Genomic DNA, 19,764 nt, shown 5'->3' with positions numbered 1-19,764 from the left:
GTAATAGAAACAAATGTGACGAGAAGCTATTAGATTTAATCTGATAGACTTGAGAGCACTGGGATAACGCTGAGTTTTTTCTATCCTCCTGACTACAGACTCCAATCTCCTCTTTAATTTTCACATCCTGTCCCTCTGTCTCTTTCTGTGTCTGGTGTCAGTCAACATGTTTTGGTCCACAGGAGCTTTCTGCTTATCATTTCTTATCACTTTCCCATCTACTTTTCAGATCAAACTCAGTTACTTTATGTGGGAGGCAGCATCTTTGTAACAACACATCTCCTCAGTGATAGGCCTTCTAAGAAATAACAGATACTTAGAGAACAAAAAAATCACAGACTTGGACCTCACAGCTTTATAAGCGCATTCTGTGTGCTTTAATCACTATAATTATTCTTAATTTAGATTAAGCGCACCAGCCGATTGCTTTTCCCTGGTCGTCACTGGTCACTTTGTGTTTTACTGAGAAAATGGTTGAGATTGGCTGTGGTTTCTATAGAAACGGGGACCGCATCCAATTAGGGATGTCACAGCCCCTGCCCTGTCAGAGGTCAGCCAGCTTCAAGATAATTAGATCACACAACACCTCCACTATGAAATGCAGCAAGAATTTCATGCCTCGATGAACACGCAGAAAAACAGCAGAAAACGTGTTTATTTTTTAGTCACCATCGTGCATGCAGAGTGTAATTTGTAGAAGAGTAACAGATACAGATAATGCAGAGAATTTCTGCATTATTGACTTGTCCGATGCTTTTTGGATGTCTACATATTATATGAAATATAATATAAATCTCTTCTTCTTAAAGGCAACTATTGAGTGGCAGAGGTAACGCTGAACACCAGCTCTTGCAGGTGATGATGAGATTGCACCAGTAATTGATGTGTGCATCAATTGCTGTGCGCATCAATTACTGGTAGTAGGCCTAGTGTACTCTGCTCCTTGATGACCCTCTTTAAAAGACAGCAATCAAGAGGACACTATTCAGCCAAGAGACTATCACAATGGGGATCCAGCACAGTGGTCTTAATTATCGTGTCAGCTCAAAGGCAGCTACGTCAGAGGCCAAACCACTCTGTTGCTTCATTGGTTTACATCTCTGCTCAGTCACACAAATATTGATGGGTTAATAAGTTTTAAGTGTGTCTGTGTGTGTGTGATGTGCAAAAGGACAAGGCAACTGATATAATGATTTCTTATTGTTCTCCATCACAAGGAGCACATTGATATTCCTGTTTGCTCCCCCAGCTTTTTTCATTCTTTGTGCTTAACTGTTTCTCACACATACTAAGAACTACTTCTCCTGATTAGCCTATAACACTACCACCATAATTGAATATGCACATCCCTGCTTCTTTATCCTTTGGGCTCAAATGCAAATGTTAACATGCATTTAGCATGATATGACAATTTCTTTCCTACTGCTTACTTTTTTAATTATGCTGAGTGATTATATAGACATTGACACATTTCTCTACTTGAAAGGCTGATGTGTTAAAGATGAAATCCATTTAGCCTACGTTTGTTATGTAAAGATTCCGGAGATCAAACACAATAATGTGGGCCAGTTGAGGGTTTGATGGGCAAGATTTTTCACTTGGATTTACATAAAGATTGTTGATGGCAGTTTCAGTCACACATCTAATGAATGAAGATTAAAGATGATTAAGACACACTGAGCTATTAAAGATTAAACAAAATTAATCTACGCTATTCATTTCAAAAGTGGAGTTTGTCTAGTTCTGTCTGGCAAGACAAATTTGACCGGAGTCATTAATTTCATCCTCAGTTCCTTCAAAATAGACTATGACTGAGGACAAAGAGGTCAAGTCCTCTGTAATATTTTTGAGAATTTGGGGTGTTTAATGGCATGAATAGATGTTTGTACAATTACACACAAAAGCTCACTCAGATTTTTAAAGGCCAAATAGCTTAAAAAGCTGTAAATTAATCAGAAGGAATTTATGATTTTCCACAAGCATTACAATGGAGCTTTTAAAAAGAACATTAGTGAACATAATATGGAGATACAGTTTGCAGAAATTATGTTTGAACAGTTAAAGGAATAAATAAAATGCTATATTTTGTGATTTTATACAATTTTAGACAAAATTAGGTAATACATGACCAAAGACCAAAAGATATACCTTACTATGCGCTGTCCCTTTAAACGCGGTACCTTTAAACGGCATTTTCTGCCGTTCAACTACATTTCCCACAATCTACGGTAAATAGGTGGGTCTGTGCAGTTTCTTCATAATCAGGTCAACCAATCACATAGATTCGCTAGCGAGCGCGTACTTCGAAATGGCGTTACGTTACCCAATGATCTTCTAACATTTTACAGTTTATAAAATCTGACCAATCGGTGCTTATGTTATTCACGAAGACCAATCAAAAGACTACTATGTAGTAGATGGGCGTCATTATGCTTGACCAATCAAACCGAATGTGGAGTTTAAACGGTGAGCGCGGGCGGTCCTTGAGTAGCTTTGGGGCGGGTCCAACAAGTGAGGACGCGTGCTTCAATTTGAATTCTAGAGCTAACAACTTATTACGCTACTAGTTAACTACTACAGCACAACAGATGCTGTGAGCATTATTTTAGCACTGTATATCTTATTTTCTGGTGAAATAGTCTCGATCTTTCTATGCGTGTAACATTAGCTAGTATCACCGTAACGTTTAAATCGCTGCTCACCGCTGTAGCCACAGGCATCGCTGTTTGAGGAGAGATCTCTGCATTTGCAATGAAAGCCGGCGGTAAGTAACTTAAATAAACTTTAACTAGCTTATTAACAGAAATATGGGTATGTATTAATATACGGCGAGTGTTCATGAGCGTGCGTTAAATTCTTACAATTTGACAGTTAGCTAGCACTAACAATTAACTAAGTAGCTCCTAGCCAACACAAACGTTAACCGGATAGCCGTGGATTCCTCTTGTAAGCTACTGTAGCTCAAACGGGTTAATACTGCCAATATTTGTTTAAAACATGGCTCATGGCACTGTACGCCTTTGTCGTACAGTTTATTAAAAACTATAATATATCGTCATACTTCATGGAGCCAAGGTCATAACATAAGGTTACTTGAATTTGAACCTCAGGAGGGAAATTTGGGCGCTCACTTGGTTTGACTTCTCCCAGTCTGGTGCTCAGTTCTCCGTCCTTACATATCGCTGGTAACGCTTACAACACTTGATTAATAGATGTTTTATGCGTGTTTTAATACTTTTTAAGTTATCGTCTTTCCATGCATTTAAATGACCTAGCATTTAAACAAGATCTGAGTAGACCTCCCGGGGGTGCTTTACGTTAGGCGTTTTCAATGTGGAGCCATAACCTTCACCTTAGTGTGCCTCCTTACCAGCTAACATCTTAACCGGCCACCAGCTTGAAATGATGTGCAAATATTTGTTTGACATTAATGTGAGAATGAGTTTTTGAGCCCTGCACTAAGATGTGAGATACTTTGTGTGTGTGTGTGTGTGTGTGTGTGTGTGTGTACACTTCAGATGTGTTTACCCCTATGCTGAATATGAGGACCATGCAACAGAATGTTTGAACTGCCTAACTTTTAACCACTTTTTCTTTCAGTGGTCCACTGCCATTGTTCAAAATGCTACTCTGTTCCTGCACGGAAGCGGGTCCGTAAGCGAACCCCAGCCCTTACCTTGCTGTCTCTGCCTGAGGAGGTCCTCCTCTGTGTGCTCCAGTGCCTCTCCGCAGAGGACCTGCTATCTGTCAGAGCAGTGAGTAAATATGCTGTACACACTGTAACACTGCTACACTACCTCTAGCATGTATGTGTTGTGCCACCCCAGATTAGTTCTGCCTCTGGCATCTTGTGACCACCTGATTTGATAGGTCAGATGTCTCTTTTGTTGAGGGACTAACTGACATGACTTGTGTTACAGGTTCATTCCCAGCTGCGGGACATTGTTGATAACCACTCTAGTGTATGGGCCAGGGTCAGCTTCAGAGACACATGGCCATCCCCCAGCACCTTATGGCTATTTGAAAGGTACAGCCGCTTCTGTCCAAAAACCCCACTAATGTATTGTTTTTTTGTCTGTATGGGTTTTAATCTGAAACATCTCTTCTTTCAGAGCTGCCGAGAAAGGGAACTTTGAAGCTGCTGTGAAACTAGGGATTGCTTATTTGTACAATGAAGGACGTAAGTTAAACTCCACAACTCCCATTCATTGAGAATACGCCTGGCATTTATGTTTTTCCTCCTTTCCTTGTGTTGGTTGGTTCCATGTTCGTACATATGGAACATCTATCTTACTAGAATGCTAGTTAAATAAAGGTCAAATGGACGTGGGGGACATAAATCCATCTTGATGATTTCTACAAATGATTGCAGATCTTCACGTGTGCCTTGTTTCTCTCCGCCAGCATTGTTGAGTGATGAGGGGCGAGCGGATGTATGTGGTCGCAAGGCCTCCCACTTTTTCAGCCAGGCAGAGAGCCTGCGCTCTCCGTTGGCCGATCCCTTCATCTGGGTGTTCATCCGTCCACCATGGTCGCCCTCCGGCAGCTGCTGCAAGGCTGTGGTGTTCGACCACCTCAAGGCTGAGTGTGAAAACAACATGGTAGGTTTTGCTGCTGCAGTTTTAGAGGGCAGACAAATGTGCTTCCTTTTTAACCAGCCTTGATGGAAAATTAAATCATTTTTATCTTGTGTCAGCAATTGATAAGCACTGATAATGTTCTTATATTTCTCTGTTTTCAGCTTAAGTGCTTTAGTCGTCACAACACCAAATAAAGCTCTAAACAAGGCAGATCTTCTTTATTGCTTAGTTGACAGACACAGACATGAAAACTGGCGTGGCTTGAATTAACCGAAATGCTTCCATTGCATTTACAACTATATGAAGAATTTCATAGAACTGGAAAAAGTTTTTATCAAAATGTTTATGAGTAAGGTGATATTAGATTATTTCCTGTGTTCATTTATTCATTTTTCTTTCTTTTCCAGGAGAAGAGAGGGCCCTTGCTGCACTGTTTGGCCAGAGTTTTGCAGCTGTTTGAAGTAAGTGTAAGAGTGAGACCGAATCTGTCTGTCTGGGTGTGGTTTGCCCAGTTTCTATCTGCCTCTAATCAAAGTGTAAAGCTGTGTGCTGCTCTCACAGGGGGCTTGTCTGACTAGTCACAGATGGGGTAACTGTTGTTTTGTCCTCTCTTCATATAACACAGCTGTTGCCTTGTAGTCCCTGTTGAGTCTCCTTGACTTAATGGTGTGACAAATTACTTCATGCTGCTTACGCAGAGCTCTGGTTCGTTCTTCAGGATCACAGCACACGAGCATTTATGTGTAGACGTTTCAGCACTTTGTTAGTCCAGGAACAGAACTTTCCTTTGTACGTTGTGTCATTAACATCTGACACATGTTACCTTTTCCAGGACCATGAAAGACGCTCTGATGCCATATCTATGTTGGAGCAGTCATCGCAGGCTGGCTGTCTACAGAGTTCCTACCTGTTGTGGGAGCACAACAGGAAAGCAGCTGTGAGTCTGAATTTCTTTATTACATTTACCCCATTTATTTAGGCTGTGCAGTGTCTGTGTCGAGCTCCAACACTGGCACATTTGTTCATGGTATAGTGCATACTTGTTTGGAAAAAAAAAGACTAACTAAATTAACAGCTTACATTTTTTTATTGGATGTAGTAATGTTTTTATCAAATTGTTTTGTTTTTTTTAACATTTGAATTTCAGATGGCAGATCCAGGCAGGTACCTCCAGTGTGTTCGAACCCTGAGGGACTATGCTGGCAAAGGATGCTGGGAGGCACAGGTGTGTGATAGAGGACAGCAAATTCTACTTTATCGCCATTGTACTGATGCAGCAGTTGATTTAATGTGTGTTCCTTGTGCATTTTCAATCTCATCACGGCTATGTTTGTCAGTCCGCATCCTCATTCTGCCTCGGCCGTTCACTGTAATAATACAATGCAAGTGAACTGTTTGTCACTTTGACAGCTTTTCATCCGTCCAATTTTTAGTTTCATTTCTCCTTTTCATTTCCCACCCCTCCATTTGTCCAGATTTGGAACTTATTGAAGCACTTTCAGGCAATGTCAAGAGGCCTTGACAGTTGTTGACTTACTGTGTCTTTTTTTTCCATCGCCTTTTAAAGCTTTACCCAAGTAGCACCACTGAATCACAGAAATATGACTCATCTGCAATCACACGCTCTGTAATTACAGCAAACTATTGCAATACTCAATCTTATTATTGTGTTTTTAGTGTGACCCAATTCAACAAGCTGTCAAGCCATTTTAAGCCATTCTGGCACGTTTATTTAACGCGCTGTCTTTTCTTCTCCCCAGCTGTCTCTGGCCAAAGTGTGCAGCCGTGGGAATCCACTGGGTTTGGAGTCAAAAGCTTGCTCTGATTTAGTGGCTCAGCTGTTCAGTTCCTCCAACCCGGCCACACGACCCTGCACTCAGGGCATCCTCAGACGAGGCATCAAGGACACCATGAGGTAGACCGGAACAGAAAGTCATCCATGATGTTACTGGCACAATTACAGTCTGTTGGTGAATAATATCTTTGTAGACAATTGAATATTCCTGCGAGTTATTGTGATGACTCACTGTCTTTTGATTCCTGTAGCTTTCTTTAATGACATTACTAAAGAGATTAAACTGAACAATCAAAGGTTTTCCAGACAATTAAGTTAAACCTTATTCCTGTGAACATACCACACCACAGATTTCAAGTTATAATGTAGTGATTTTGACTAATTTTTAAATTCTGATGATGTCTGATTGGTTATGGTTCTTAGGCATGAGCGTTAAAAACTTAAATCTTTTGAGTCTTATAACTTTGTAATGCGTTACATTTGGACTAGTGTCTTTTCTGTTCAATTGTCCCTTTTTCAATGCGCCCAATGACCTTCGGTTTCTACTCGTCTCCTTCACTTTCTGCCTCTCCAGGTACATCCTGGTGGACTGGCTTGTGGAGGTGACCACCATGAAGGACTTCTCCAGCCTGACGCTGCATGTGACGGTGGGTTGTGTGGACCGCTACCTGGCTCTGCGCTCTGTCCCCAAGGCCCGCCTGCAGTTATTGGGCATCGCTTGCATGGTTGTTTGTACACGGTAAGAATGTGCACATACATATTCTCTGAAATGTTTGTGTGCTTTGATTGTTACTGGTAATATTATAATGCATTTCTGATTAAGGGGTTATGTAGGTAAACCAGTTTGAGGTTAAAGGATTTTGAGAACGTTTTGGGAAGTTGACTTTATTTTAGTAATAGAGTATAGGGCTGTGCTATATACTGTATGTCGTGTGACAATAGAAAAACATCTATCAGTATTTTATATAATGGTTATATGTTTCGTCATGTGGACGACATTTTGTGCAACTATACAGGAAATTTCCACAGCAGACTCAAACACCACAAGCATCTTTTCCATCTATGCAAGATTTGTACAGAGACAGTCTATGGATGAGAGCCACAAGAATAATTAATACTTATTATGGGAATTTTTTTTATTTTGTTTCATGCTTAAATGAAAATTTGCACAAAGGTTCTACATAGGAGGCCTGGTCATTGTGGAGATTTTATGCTAACTACTTATTGACTGAATTTACAGAAAATGTGCTTTATCCTGATATGTATCGTTATCTGGATATGTAAGGACCTACATCAAGATATTGATTTTGTTCATAATGCAGAGCTACTAGAATATTCATGGTTGGCTTTGAAGGGAGAACCAATGATCCATTGTTCTGAACACAAAATCATTTCAAATGCTTTCTTTTTACACTTTCAGGACAATGAATGTTCTTTTCTTTTCAGGTATATCAGTAAAGAAATCCTGACCATACGTGAAGCTGTCTGGCTCACAGACAACACCTACAAATATGAAGACCTGGTGCGAATGATGGGAGAGGTTGTATCTGTGCTGGAGGGAAAGATCAGGGTGAGTACAACAGCTGTCCTTCTTGTACAAGTGCCAATGAATGATTTTAATGGGGATTTTAAGTACTGAATTTGCTGAAATTCCCCTCAGAGCCCCACACTGCTAGACTATGGGGAGGTGCTGCTGTCTCTGCTTCCTCTGGAGAGGCGGACCACTCACTTATTCAGCTACATCTGTGAGCTGTTGCTGCTCTACTCTGCTCTCACCGCACCACCGCCTGCCAAACTGGCGTGCGCCGCACTACTGCTTACACGTGCACTACATCACTATGGTAATAACACTCGCTCAATCAAACACACACGCACAACATGGTCTGTTAGAAAAGGTGCATGGTATCACCCTTTCAAATGCAAATTCACATTTTCAAACAAATGCAGTTTACAGCTTTAATTGAGTGTTTAGTTTATGGTCTCCTTGACTTATGTCTGCGGTCTCCTTCTGTGCAGCTCCCCTCTGGCCCAGCCAGTTAGTTGAGTACACAGGCTTCTCCAAGCAAGACCTCGTCTCCCTTTCTGTGCTGCTCTACGTCAAGTGGTGAGTGTGTGTTTTGACTGGATTGGTTGCCAAGCAATTCATTTCATCCCTCCTGCTCCGGTACTATCAACCAGTCTGTCAGGTCATATTCAGGCATAGCGACACCCTGTGCTGCTACACAACAGAGCACATGAAGACCTAAGAGTAATGACACCAGCACTGTTTGAAAACCTACGGTATCCACTGGGGATGCAGTTTTAAAAAACAAAACAAAACATTGTTTCGTGTATTCAGCCATAAATTTACTATAGAGTGGCTTTCCAAAGCCTGTGTTCTGGAACAGGAACCACAGATGAAGACTGTGAAAATGTCCCAGTCCATTTTCTGATTTGTTACTCTACCTTGGCTCACATGTGGACCAACTACTTCACTGTCCTCCACGAAAAACAAGAGATAACAAAAATTGATTGGTCATGTGTCTGGCTGTTTTCAACATGCTCATATAGACTCAGTGATTAGATACATGATTGTTTATAATGCCTGGTGACCAAGAAAATGGATGACCATTAAGGTTCTAAAGCAAATGCTAAACCCGGAGAGAACTGCAGTCATAAAAGACTGTAGGAGGCCACTGGGCTGTAGGGGTGGTGTGGGGGGTGGGAGTAGTGAGTAACCATCAGTGAATCACCAAGTGAGTCACAGAAACGTGCCTCGGGGTGAGTCACTTTGATAGGTGAGCATCGCATCGACAAACTGTAATTCTCAAATGGACAAGTAACGAGATTTGTCTCCAAGAGTTGGTTATAGAGCTGCAGCAAGCAAAGTGGATCAAACTCATTTTTCTTGTCTCTGTTTCCCCCTCCGTCTCCCCTCAGCTTCAGTCAAGATGTTCCCAAAGATTACAGGCACGTGTCTCTTACTGGCGTCAAGCAACGGTTTGAAGATGAGGCCTACCAGCAAATCAGCAAAGAAAAGGTACTTGATATTTATTTTTGCAGGTATAGGAAAAATTGTTCTTCCTACTAAACCTTTTAAAAATAAAAGCATTTTTCAATTGTAGCACAACATGTCTCTAATTGTTCAAAGTTCTCTGTATCTGAGTCCCTGAAACTGGTCATTGATATGTTTTCATGCCCTCCACAAGGTGATGGACTTTAAAGAGCTGTGTCAGATCTTGGAGATTCCTGAAGTGGAGCCTCAGATGGAGCCTCCCAGTCCCACTGGTCAACCAGCAGACATCCACACCTTCCTGGCTTCTCCATCAAGCACCAACAAGAGGTAAGCCAGTTACCAGGTTTTCCATTACAACACATTAGGGCTGGGTGATATTAAAAACAGTAAATAGCTCTAAGAGACATTTAAATGTAACCTATTGCCACAAATCAATATCATGCAATGGTGCACAACCAAGACCACTTTTGGTGCAGTGTAGCACATAATGCAACACAACCTGCTGGCCCCTAGAACATTTTTATGGGCCATTATAAAATTCTCTATTTGTCTTTATTACATAGACCTGAGAGCACTCTGAAGCTTATTGGGCTTGTATGGCTTTCCAATAGCACTTGGCTGATACTATTCAGCCCCCTGTTTTATGGTCTTTTCCAATATGTTAATTGCAGTAACTTTATTTAGCCATTTGATTTATCGGAGTTTGTATGGGGGGACACAATGCTACAATTTATTTATTGTGGGGCTAATGTACTGGACTGCTTTTGATTGTACAAATATCCATGTTTTTATGTTCAAACCATGTATTTTTGTTATGCAAGTCAGTTTTTATTTATATAGTCCAGAATCACAAATCACAGATTTGCCTCAAGCAGGTTTACAATCTGTACAGCACAGAGTTAGTCTGGAGGTAGAGATGTTCACTGCTCATGGCACCCCTCACAAACCAGAAAAAGACATTTTAAGCTAACAGTAGAACTATGACCAAAATCCCAGACAAAAACTGTGTCACAGCAAAATATTTTTATTATATTCACATACTGTCACTCCCCACTTTGCAACAAACATACATAAAATCAGTAGAACCTTAGTATGCAGGCCGCCTGTGTGACATAACTTAAAATAGGTGCAAAAAATTCAGTTTAGAGAAACGACTCAGCACCCCCGCCTCTGTCCTTGCTCATTTTGCAGTTCTTATCAGTCTTTTGTGCTCTGTGACAAGTGGACGCATGAACCGTCTTGTCCAGAAGGTGTTTGTTTGTGCCATCTGTGAGATGCTCCACTGACTCGCCGTAACAACGCCGCTCGTCCACTTTCTCCCCAGGAGACGCGATGACGCCATGCAGGCCCACAGAGGGAGCTTCGTGGCCACGCCCACAGCAGAGCTGTCCAATCAAGAGGAGACGCTGCTGGGCGACATCCTGGACTGGAGCCTGGACACTTCCTGTTCCGGTTATGAGGGGGACCAAGAAGAGGAGAGCGAAGGAGAAAAAGACTGTGATTGTGAGTGTTGAATGAGAAGGGGAAAGGGACTGGGCAGATTTATTCCTGTGTGATTTCTACCAGAGGCTCAACAGTGTTTTTCTCCAAAGCTTATACATGACTAATCCAAATGTATATTGAGGAGAGTAATGCATGAGTCATTCTTCCATTAGGACATTTTGTGACTAGAGATGACTCAGCAGTTGCAACGTCCAGTATAATGAAACTGCACATATGTTTAGCCCTTCATATCATGCAGGCCTACTGTCAATGGACAAATGAGGATAGATGACAGAAACTGTACAAAGTGTGTTGGGATCTGTAGTTGGTGTAAACTTTCCCAAAATAATTCACTGTAATAAACTGTAACACTTCCACTTCCTCTTCCTCTCCTATAATAGCTTCTATGATATCCATCAAACTGCACTCGCTGACTGATGAAGACAAAGGACTGGAGTACTGCAGAGCCCTGTCCAGTGATGAAGACAGCTTCTGTGAAGCCGAAAAGCAAGTGAGCAAGGATTGGAAAGGTCGGGAACCTCTTTCCTTCTCTTCAGGGTACTCCTCCGTCCAGAGTGTTAGCCCCTCATCCACGTGCTCCTCCTCCTCCTCCTCCCCCCTCGTGCCTTGCACATTCAAGACCTTTACCACGTCCCTGGGCACAGCCTCCGCCAGTGCCCAGCCAGGCTTCCGACTTTTGGTGCCCATGCAGAGGCCCCGGGGCACCTCCAGCAAACAAGTGAAGAGGAAGAACTCGGCGGCACATAGCGGAGGTGAGGTGGAAAGAGATGAGGAGGAAGGGGGTGGATATGAGCGTACTGCCAATGCAGGGTTTCTGAGCTTATAGACAGTGGTTGCTTGACTTGCTGTTCAGTGACCACCCGCTCAGTTATTATCCCCCAGCACTTTGTTCTTGATGCTGTGCTTCACTCCTGTCAGTCTGCAGTGGTCCATCAGTTGCCAAAAGATCAAGAGACTTCAAGCTCCCAGACAGTAAAGGAAAATATAGAGTATAAATATGAATGACCTAGAAACTTGCCTTTCTAGCACATTACATTTCAGTTACATGTTTACAGGCATGACTCAGTTAAATACCTCCCGTAAACAAAGACTCAGCTCTGAAACCACTGGAACATGACTTGACTTTCCTCAGGACCCTGGTACAATTTCTGTCGTTTTACAGCCTTCTACAACAACCTATCTCAGATCATGTTTGATAGTTGTAAAAAAAAACAAACTCAAGGACTTATTTTGGAAGGGGATAAAAAATCTTTATTAAGATCATATTGTGGAAAAAGTTTAAAAACAGTTTTCATGTAATTGTGATTGTTTTGGTTATCGTAGTTTCTGATATGCACTGTCTGTACAAGAATCTGTCTTGTATTTGGAGAATGTCATTTAGTTCATGGAAATGTCTGCATCTGAAGCCTAAAAAAATATGGGTGTATGAATTCCTCTTGTTCATTTTTTTTTTTATACTTGTGTGTTTGCCAAAGGTACTTTGGTGGTGTCATTTGTGTTTTCAGGGGCATCTACTTAAAGAGAAACAGAGCTGTGAAATGAGTCTTTCAGTAGTCTGCATCTTTCAGAGTTTTATACATGTACACTGTTCATAATATTTTGAAAGACCTGTCGAACACTTATCCCATCAGGAACAGCAGATAGACATTAAGATGTTAACTGTTGACTAACCAAGAATCACCAGCTGGATGACTATTGTACAAACCTCAGCTCATCATCTAGATGTTTGTGCTGCACAGTCATTTAACTATTCAGCTCAAATGCAATGAGGCACTTTTACCATCACAGGAGCGCAATTCAATGAAATGTAACATTACAACGCTTGAACAATCAATGATACAGTATTTTGAAATTGATTTGCTTTGCCTTCTTAGTGCGAAAGGGAAGTTCATACACTAATAGAAAATTACTTGATGGGCTATTTGAAAGTGTGTATGCCTCATTCAGCACACTGAGTGCACAATATCTAATGATTGTGACCGACTGTAAAACATTTTTAAACTGTTACGCCAGACTGGTTATTTCCTGTGTTTTATAAATGTACATAGTACTATTATGTATAAATGGAGAAAGACAAAGAGCATGCCACTACTTGAAATTGTTTTTGCTTCATTCCAAAAAGGCAGTTTTTGTGAAACCTGTTTTTCTCCAGTACAGTGTTTTCTCAATAGACCTGTGATGTGAATATGTAATTTTGTATTACTAAGTTCAAATAAAACAAGCCATCATGCAAGTTTCCTTTCAGTCCTACTTTGCATGTCTTTGCCACTACAGACACAGTTTAATTTGTAATAGATTTACTTGCCGCAAGACAGGTTTATAATAAGAATCTGTGGACTTTTCCCAGACAAGCTGTTGTTCTCAGACTTAATAAGAATCATGACCAACTTGAAAAGAAAACATGTTTCCTAGGGAGAAAATATATGGTGGAGCTGAAAGACATCCGTAGATAGTATGTGTTTGGGTTTAGAGATGAAACAGTTCAAGCTGTGTTCAAGAGTTCACCAGACCAGATTGCAATTTTTAACGTTTTTTCTTTTTTGTTGTTAAATAGAGCCTTCCTTTTAAGATAATTCACTAACACCTCATAAACCCAAGAAAGTTCCCTTAACCCTTGACTAAAATAAATGTCTCAGAACCGTGTCTCTATTTTCCCTACAAGTAGAACCAGAATACAGTTCCAGCCTGGAAAACAAAGCATCACCCTTTTATTTTCCCACACATGAAGATCTGTGCTAATGTGCTAAACTCCTCATATTTCCAGGAAAAAAGTTCCTGGTGACTCCGCCATCGTGTGTCAGAGGGGATCGAGTTGGAGTACCGGTCGGTCATCATGGGCTTTCATCATGGACTTTGTGGACTGGTGTGAGTGCAACCACCTGTGCTTGAACACAAGTAAGACGAAGGAGGAGGACACTACCACACTCACCAGTCAACATCCAGGGGGAGGAAATTGAGACAGTGCACAGTACCTAAATGTTCACCTCAACAATATACTGGATTGGTCCAACAACACTGACGACCTGTACAAGAGGGGCCAGAGTAGCCTCCACCTTCTGCGGAGACTGAGGTCCTTCGGAGTGTGCAGACCCCCGCTCAGGACTTTTTATGACTCTGTGGTAGCCACTGCTGTCCTCTATGCTGTCGTCTGCTGGGCCCCGGGCAGCACAGAGTGGGACCAGAGATTAAACAAACTGGTCAGGATTTTTTCTCGAATTCATTGTACATAGGAAACTTTATTTTTTTACATTTCTTTAATTCTTTTTATTGTTGACTATTTGCACCCCCACCCCCACCCCAGTGTGTTCTAAAGAGCTTCTGTAACAGTAAATGTCTCCATTGTGAGATTAATAAAGTCGTATTTAATCTAATCTAAATATAAGGTACAGCACATAAACAATGATATACTTATTGTTAATTGTTTATACATCTGTGCCTGTAAATGCCAGCTGTTCAGATCACGTGACGCGCTGCTCCACTGAGATCACGTGAGGTGTTTTGTTGACGGTTGTCGCTGCATTTTGCACGATGAATTCACGGGTTTGTCAAGCCGCTGGTGCAATGTCATCGCCTCGCTAGAAGGCAGCAAACTGGAGGGGGAAGACCTGGACCGGGCCGCAGACGTCCGCCGCTTCACGAATGCTAGCCGAGCCTCGACAGTGTCGGTGAAGGAAGAAGCCCCGCGGTGATGGTATTGTTATCGTTTTAAGACGAAAAGGAGGAATTGTTTTCACCTCCACCAGGAAGAGGGACCACAGCTCGTGAAGTTCATATGCCGAAACCTGCTTTTATTTGAGGTAATTTTACATGTTAATGTCACACAACATTACTATGTTACTTCGGTAGAAGATGTAATTATTAATAATGTGCCAAATTAGATAATGTCGGTGAGTCAGCAGATTGTACTTTGGAAATACCTAGCTTTGTGTTTTAGCTCCATCATTAGCATTCATCAGGATCCTTAGGGATTGACGAGCAGGTTAACTGTCCAATCGGGAGGTCTGGGGGGCCGCGTTGGCCCAATCAGACAAGAGCAAAGCTGTTTGTATTATCTATGGAAAAAGCTCACGTCTTAAAAGGCTTGTGTTCGATAATTGTTTGCTGGAACATACAAATAGAGAAATGGTTGTTTTAAGTGTGTAGCACAAGGTTTTCTGAACTCAGTTACACGGATAATACATTCACTTACCCTCAATATATCATGAAAGGGACGTAGCTACTCAGAAATGAATGGTACTAGTGCGACAGTCCTAGCATGACCTCTTTTATTACATTTGTGAACTCGTGCTGTGAAATTAACCTTCAACAAGACACACCTGGCTCTTGTAGCTTAAGTTATGGGACTATATCAGGAAATGTGACCAGTATTAGTTAAAGTTCATACTCTACTGGCATAGGAGTTTATTAGCTGTTTCATAAGCCATAAAGATGTCTCTGTCCCTCCTGTGTTTTTCTTTTTCCAAACTGAACTCATTTCCAGGCTGATATCACGCCTTTTGTTTTATAATACCAGTTCACCTTGTTTCCCCATCATGATCTTGTGATCATTTCTCCACTTTGTGTACAGTTTTTGAACAGAACAAAACATCATGCCAAATTATGGTGCTGCTGATTGCTCAATTTCACTTCTCTCTTTTTTTTCCCCCCTCGAGTTACTGCTAAATGGAAACTGAGATCAGAAACCTTTACTAGCCATCACTGCTGGTTGAAGCTATTTCAAAAACGCCGCTAAGCTTCAAGAAACCCTCAAACACTTTCAAAGTGAATTAATTGTACACTTTGGCTCTAACCTGAAACCAAACATGTCGCTCCTTTTCCATCTCCATCCACTGCAGAAGGCTGACTGAGCTGTGTCCTGTGTGCTGTTCACGATGGCCATTATGCGACAGTTTGGACTACTGGTGTGGAAAAACTATCTTCAGCAGGTGAGTTGGAGGGAGGTGAACCTAACTACGTGCTGACATTGTTTGCAACTGTGAATTGTCAGAAGTAGCTGTATTTACAGAGCAGAGGCCTGCATGACAGTATTTGTTAAGTTATAGACATATGAGGCATTATAAATACAGTAAAATGACTAACAATTTATTTTCTACAACTTCTGATCTTATCCAGCTACTTGGAAACTGGATCACCCCAGTAATGTACAGCGTGCCTGGACTGTTGTTGTGTCACAAGCAGTTACTAGGTCAATACGCTGGTACCTGTCACATGCTTGTCCTGCCTTATATGGCTATCTTACGGGGGAATCACTATTTGTGCCTGCTAGTTATTTTGTTGCTTATTTTTTATTGTTGTGACATAGATCATGAGACCAGAATCATTAGACAGACAGACACTCACACACACATACGTATAATACTTAAAGTAAGAATATTAAAAAAGCCAAAACAAATAGTAAAATAGAGACAAAATCAATACATTTAATCTAAAAGAATAAGGAAATTGGTTGGGGATGAAGAGTTATGAGCGATTAACGTATTCTATGTATACTGAAGATACACATGCATTCATGTAAATAGATTTTCTGCTGTATTGCAGTTATGGACATAGTCACCTTCATGTTTTCATTTTTTCTTAAGCATTTGCAGCTGTTGGTGAACATGTTCGGCAGGTTACACACACCTTATCACAAATCTGAATCTTCAAGAAAGACAAAATGTCCTACGGTAGTAGTTCACTCGAGGCTTGGCTGTTGTGTAGTTCGTGGAAAACCATATCCTGAAATTCAGGGTCTTTCTTCAGTGTACAGAAGATAGGAAGGAATTTGTACTCTAAACAGTGCTAGTGAATTGTTCTGAATGGCAGCATGCATAGTTTTGTACATTAATATCAGTTGAACACAATGTTGCAACTGCTCAGGAAAGGAATTGGTTATCTGCTGCGTAGCATGCGTGCTGTGAGGTTGTTGCTCCGACCCTAATCGCTGCTGCTCCAGCTGTGGTTGTCTGGAGACGACACAGACTCCATTAGGACCAAGCAGGAAGAAAGACTGAGCATTGTGGTGCTGCTTGTCCATCTTGGCCGCAGAACACAGACACAGGCTGCATATTAATCACTTAAACTGTAATACAATGTTTTTCTTTCTGAAGCAAAGTGTGGACATTGTAATTCAGCCCTGTAAAACCCTGTTATAAAACAGCTATCATCAAAGACCTTGCATTTCTGGGCCTTCCTGTTGTTTTGTCCCCATGGACAACTGGCCATGTTTAGAAAACTTAAGGTCATGTTGACATATTTCCAGCTCAGCTACAGCAGATTTTGATAACTGATGAGATTTTGGTGCTTTGCAGATTGTTCGTTACACTCATGAATGCTATCATTGGGCTTGTTTTTCATCATAAAACAGTATCTAGCCAAACAAGAGCAAAATTAGTTATATTGTGAATCAAGGAAAATATCTGTTTTGCATATTACTAACCCATATATAAATAAAAGCCCTTTAAAAAAAAATCATACAAAATATAGGTACTTGAACTCTATTAAGCTAACCTTTATTATTTCCTCAATAAAAGTAGTCACACCTTAGTAATTGAAAAGGTTTATGATTCTAGGTGATAGCCAATGTTTTTACTAAATAAGATACTGTCTTGTAGTGCTTGAGACAATTACCCCAGTGTTATTTTGTACCTCATTCAAGTGTTTTATTGAGTTGCCAGTGCACCGCTCCTTGTATAGTCCTTGTGCCACTGACATCGGAGGCACCTTGGCTTGCCTGAATGTCCTGGATACTGAGGCTGTAACATAAAGCTGTAGCTCACACACATACATGAAAAGAGCTCATTGTAGAAGTTACAGTGGTGTAATGACTTAAATGCCAGCATGCCTTTTTTTCCAAGGTGGCAGATTCTGATACTTAGTGGTGTGGACACAATTTAGTCAATACTCAAAAAGGATCAAAGTTCAGTATTCATCCTTAAGCAAAACAATATTGTTCAAAAGCAATCATTAACATTTAGGCATTAAAACCCATTTCATAAACATGGACAAACAGGGCATGGTGTGTATTCTCTGGTTATATTTATCCCTCTAAGTGATCACTTTGATTTATTGCTGAAAAGGTCTGATATTGGCACCCCTCTGAGATTGACTATAATGTCCCAAAACTGTCCAAGTCACTTTGTAGTCCAATCACTCAACAGGAGGAGGCCGTCACACAGATTATGCTGTTTTTTTGCAACTGACTGTGAAATCTTCTTGTTTCAATTTTGAACAGTGTGAAAAACATAAATTGATGCCCAGCCCCTATCTTGACTAAAATTATTTGTAGTTATCATTTGCATACCATATTAGCAGTAATGAGGTTGATTTTGCTTTTCAGTGCTGCACTGCTGTCGGTTTGAAGTGTCTGAGGAGCTTAAAGGGAATTCATTGTATGTTGCTCACCTGTGGCTGAAATATGGAGGCTTTTATTGAGTTTTGGTTGGAATATTCACTCAAACATGGCAGTTAATCCATTTCTCTACCTTTTCTATGTGTGCTTGTCCCGTTTATTCCCTCAAACCCTAAGTTCCTCTTTCACTCTTAATTTTTATCTGCCACTGTTGTTCCCGCTCTCCAGAAACGTCAAATCCTGGTGACTCTGGTGGAGATACTCCTGCCTCTGCTCTTCTCCGGCATCCTCATCGTGCTACGTCAGAAGGTGCCTTTTAAGGACTACCCAAATGCCACGGTCTATGAGAGCTACTCTGTCGACACACTACCCACCTTGTTGTTTCAAAGATTACAGCTGGCATATGTGCCCGGTAACTCCAGCGTGGTGCGGCAGGTGGGAGAGCATGTGCGACAGAGACTGAACCTCTACCCAGGTGGGTCATCATTGGGCAGGAAATGGGCAGCTGTTTCAGTGCAATGATGTTGGCTTGTTTAAAAAGCATCTCCAAATCAAAATCTGTGAAAAGCATGCCGTCTAATGCTTGTAATAATTCGTATCTGCCATTGGCCAGTCAGTAGCTAACACTGATTGGCACCAAAGGTGAGTCAATGGCTGCTTTTTAACATATCGTACTTTACAAAAATTTGGGTTTCTTGTTCCTCTTGAATCTTATTCATCTAGCAGCCTATATGTATTGAAATATTTTAGGAAATACCCGTTTTTGCTTTCTCGCCAAGAGCTACGCAAGAACATTAATACCACTCTCACACCTGTCCTGTACATATAAAGCTACAGCCAGCAGCTGGTTAGCTTAGCTTAGCTTAGCGTAAAGACTGGAAACAGGAGGAAACAGCTAGCCTGGCTTTCTTCACAGGAAAGAAAATCTAAAGCTCACAAATTAACAAGTTAGATCTTGTTGCCTTAATCTGTTTATGAACCCAAATGTAGAAATGACAATTTATTGTTATACATGGTGTTATTTGCTGAGCAATTTTTGCCCTGTTATTCCTTTAATACTGCACTTTTCTGAATGTAAGCCTTCATAAGACATGTTAGATATTAATTGCCATTATTATGCCATAAAACTGAAGTCATTTGCTAACCAAGTTCAAAAGTAATACACATCACCACGATATTGATTCTGATTGATACATTGATTCACCAAGGCAATGGTGTGCTTCTTTTGATTCAATATACTATACATATTATACTTGTATTACAAGCACCATCAATGTTCAGATACTGTAGTTATAATACAGCAACACATGCTGGATGCTACAAAAATGCTGGATTTTTCTGAAAGGAATTGTCACCTTGTACTCTGCTAACACTAAATGTTGACTCGTTGATTTAAAACTCTGGATTCTATTGAAGCAAAGCCTGATGATTAAATCGCCATTTGAGTCGTTTATAACACCACTGTAACCAGTGAAACACATACCGCAGCCTTGACACCAATTGTATTTTGTGACAGAACTGGAAATACTGGTTCCTCTAGAAACAGCTCTCAAGAGGGCAA

The 19,764-nt window shown here is 40.9% G+C and overlaps 2 protein-coding genes across 2 annotated transcripts in view; both read left to right on the top strand.

Annotated features, from left to right (window-relative positions):
* The first annotated feature begins 2,548 nt into the window (after positions 1 to 2,548).
* Positions 2,549 to 13,099, top strand: ccnf (cyclin F). Its single transcript, XM_041957331.1, has 17 exons — positions 2,549 to 2,764; positions 3,601 to 3,755; positions 3,921 to 4,027; positions 4,113 to 4,180; positions 4,405 to 4,601; positions 4,988 to 5,041; positions 5,413 to 5,517; positions 5,728 to 5,805; positions 6,341 to 6,495; positions 6,950 to 7,114; positions 7,822 to 7,945; positions 8,036 to 8,216; positions 8,392 to 8,479; positions 9,295 to 9,394; positions 9,564 to 9,697; positions 10,695 to 10,873; positions 11,254 to 13,099. Exons 1-17 carry the CDS (start codon positions 2,752 to 2,754, stop codon positions 11,697 to 11,699), a joined length of 2,349 nt encoding a protein of 782 aa, XP_041813265.1. The 5' UTR covers positions 2,549 to 2,751; the 3' UTR covers positions 11,700 to 13,099.
* Positions 13,100 to 14,406: 1,307 nt separating this feature from the next.
* The window catches only part of abca3b (ATP-binding cassette, sub-family A (ABC1), member 3b), a 29,856-nt gene continuing 24,498 nt past the window's right edge, over positions 14,407 to 19,764 (top strand). Inside the window, exons 1-3 of the mRNA XM_041956581.1 lie at positions 14,407 to 14,670; positions 15,709 to 15,798; positions 18,432 to 18,678. Coding sequence (XP_041812515.1) covers positions 15,745 to 15,798; positions 18,432 to 18,678 — 301 coding nt within the window. The 5' untranslated portion in view covers positions 14,407 to 14,670; positions 15,709 to 15,744. The remainder of the gene's footprint in view (positions 14,671 to 15,708; positions 15,799 to 18,431; positions 18,679 to 19,764) is intronic.

This window comes from Chelmon rostratus, chromosome 17 (assembly GCF_017976325.1).
Source record: "Chelmon rostratus isolate fCheRos1 chromosome 17, fCheRos1.pri, whole genome shotgun sequence".
Classification (NCBI taxonomy): Eukaryota; Metazoa; Chordata; class Actinopteri; order Chaetodontiformes; family Chaetodontidae; genus Chelmon; species Chelmon rostratus.
The sequence above is the reverse complement of the archived record's forward strand: the minus strand, read 5'-3'. Positions and strand labels throughout refer to the sequence as shown.

Bases quoted from the DNA above. Each gene is read 5' to 3' on its own strand.
- ccnf (XM_041957331.1), top strand. The intron at 5,042-5,412 runs GTAAGTGTAAGA...TACCTTTTCCAG, and splicing joins GAGTTTTGCAGCTGTTTGAA to GACCATGAAAGACGCTCTGA. The intron at 8,217-8,391 runs GTAATAACACTC...CCTTCTGTGCAG, and splicing joins ACGTGCACTACATCACTATG to CTCCCCTCTGGCCCAGCCAG.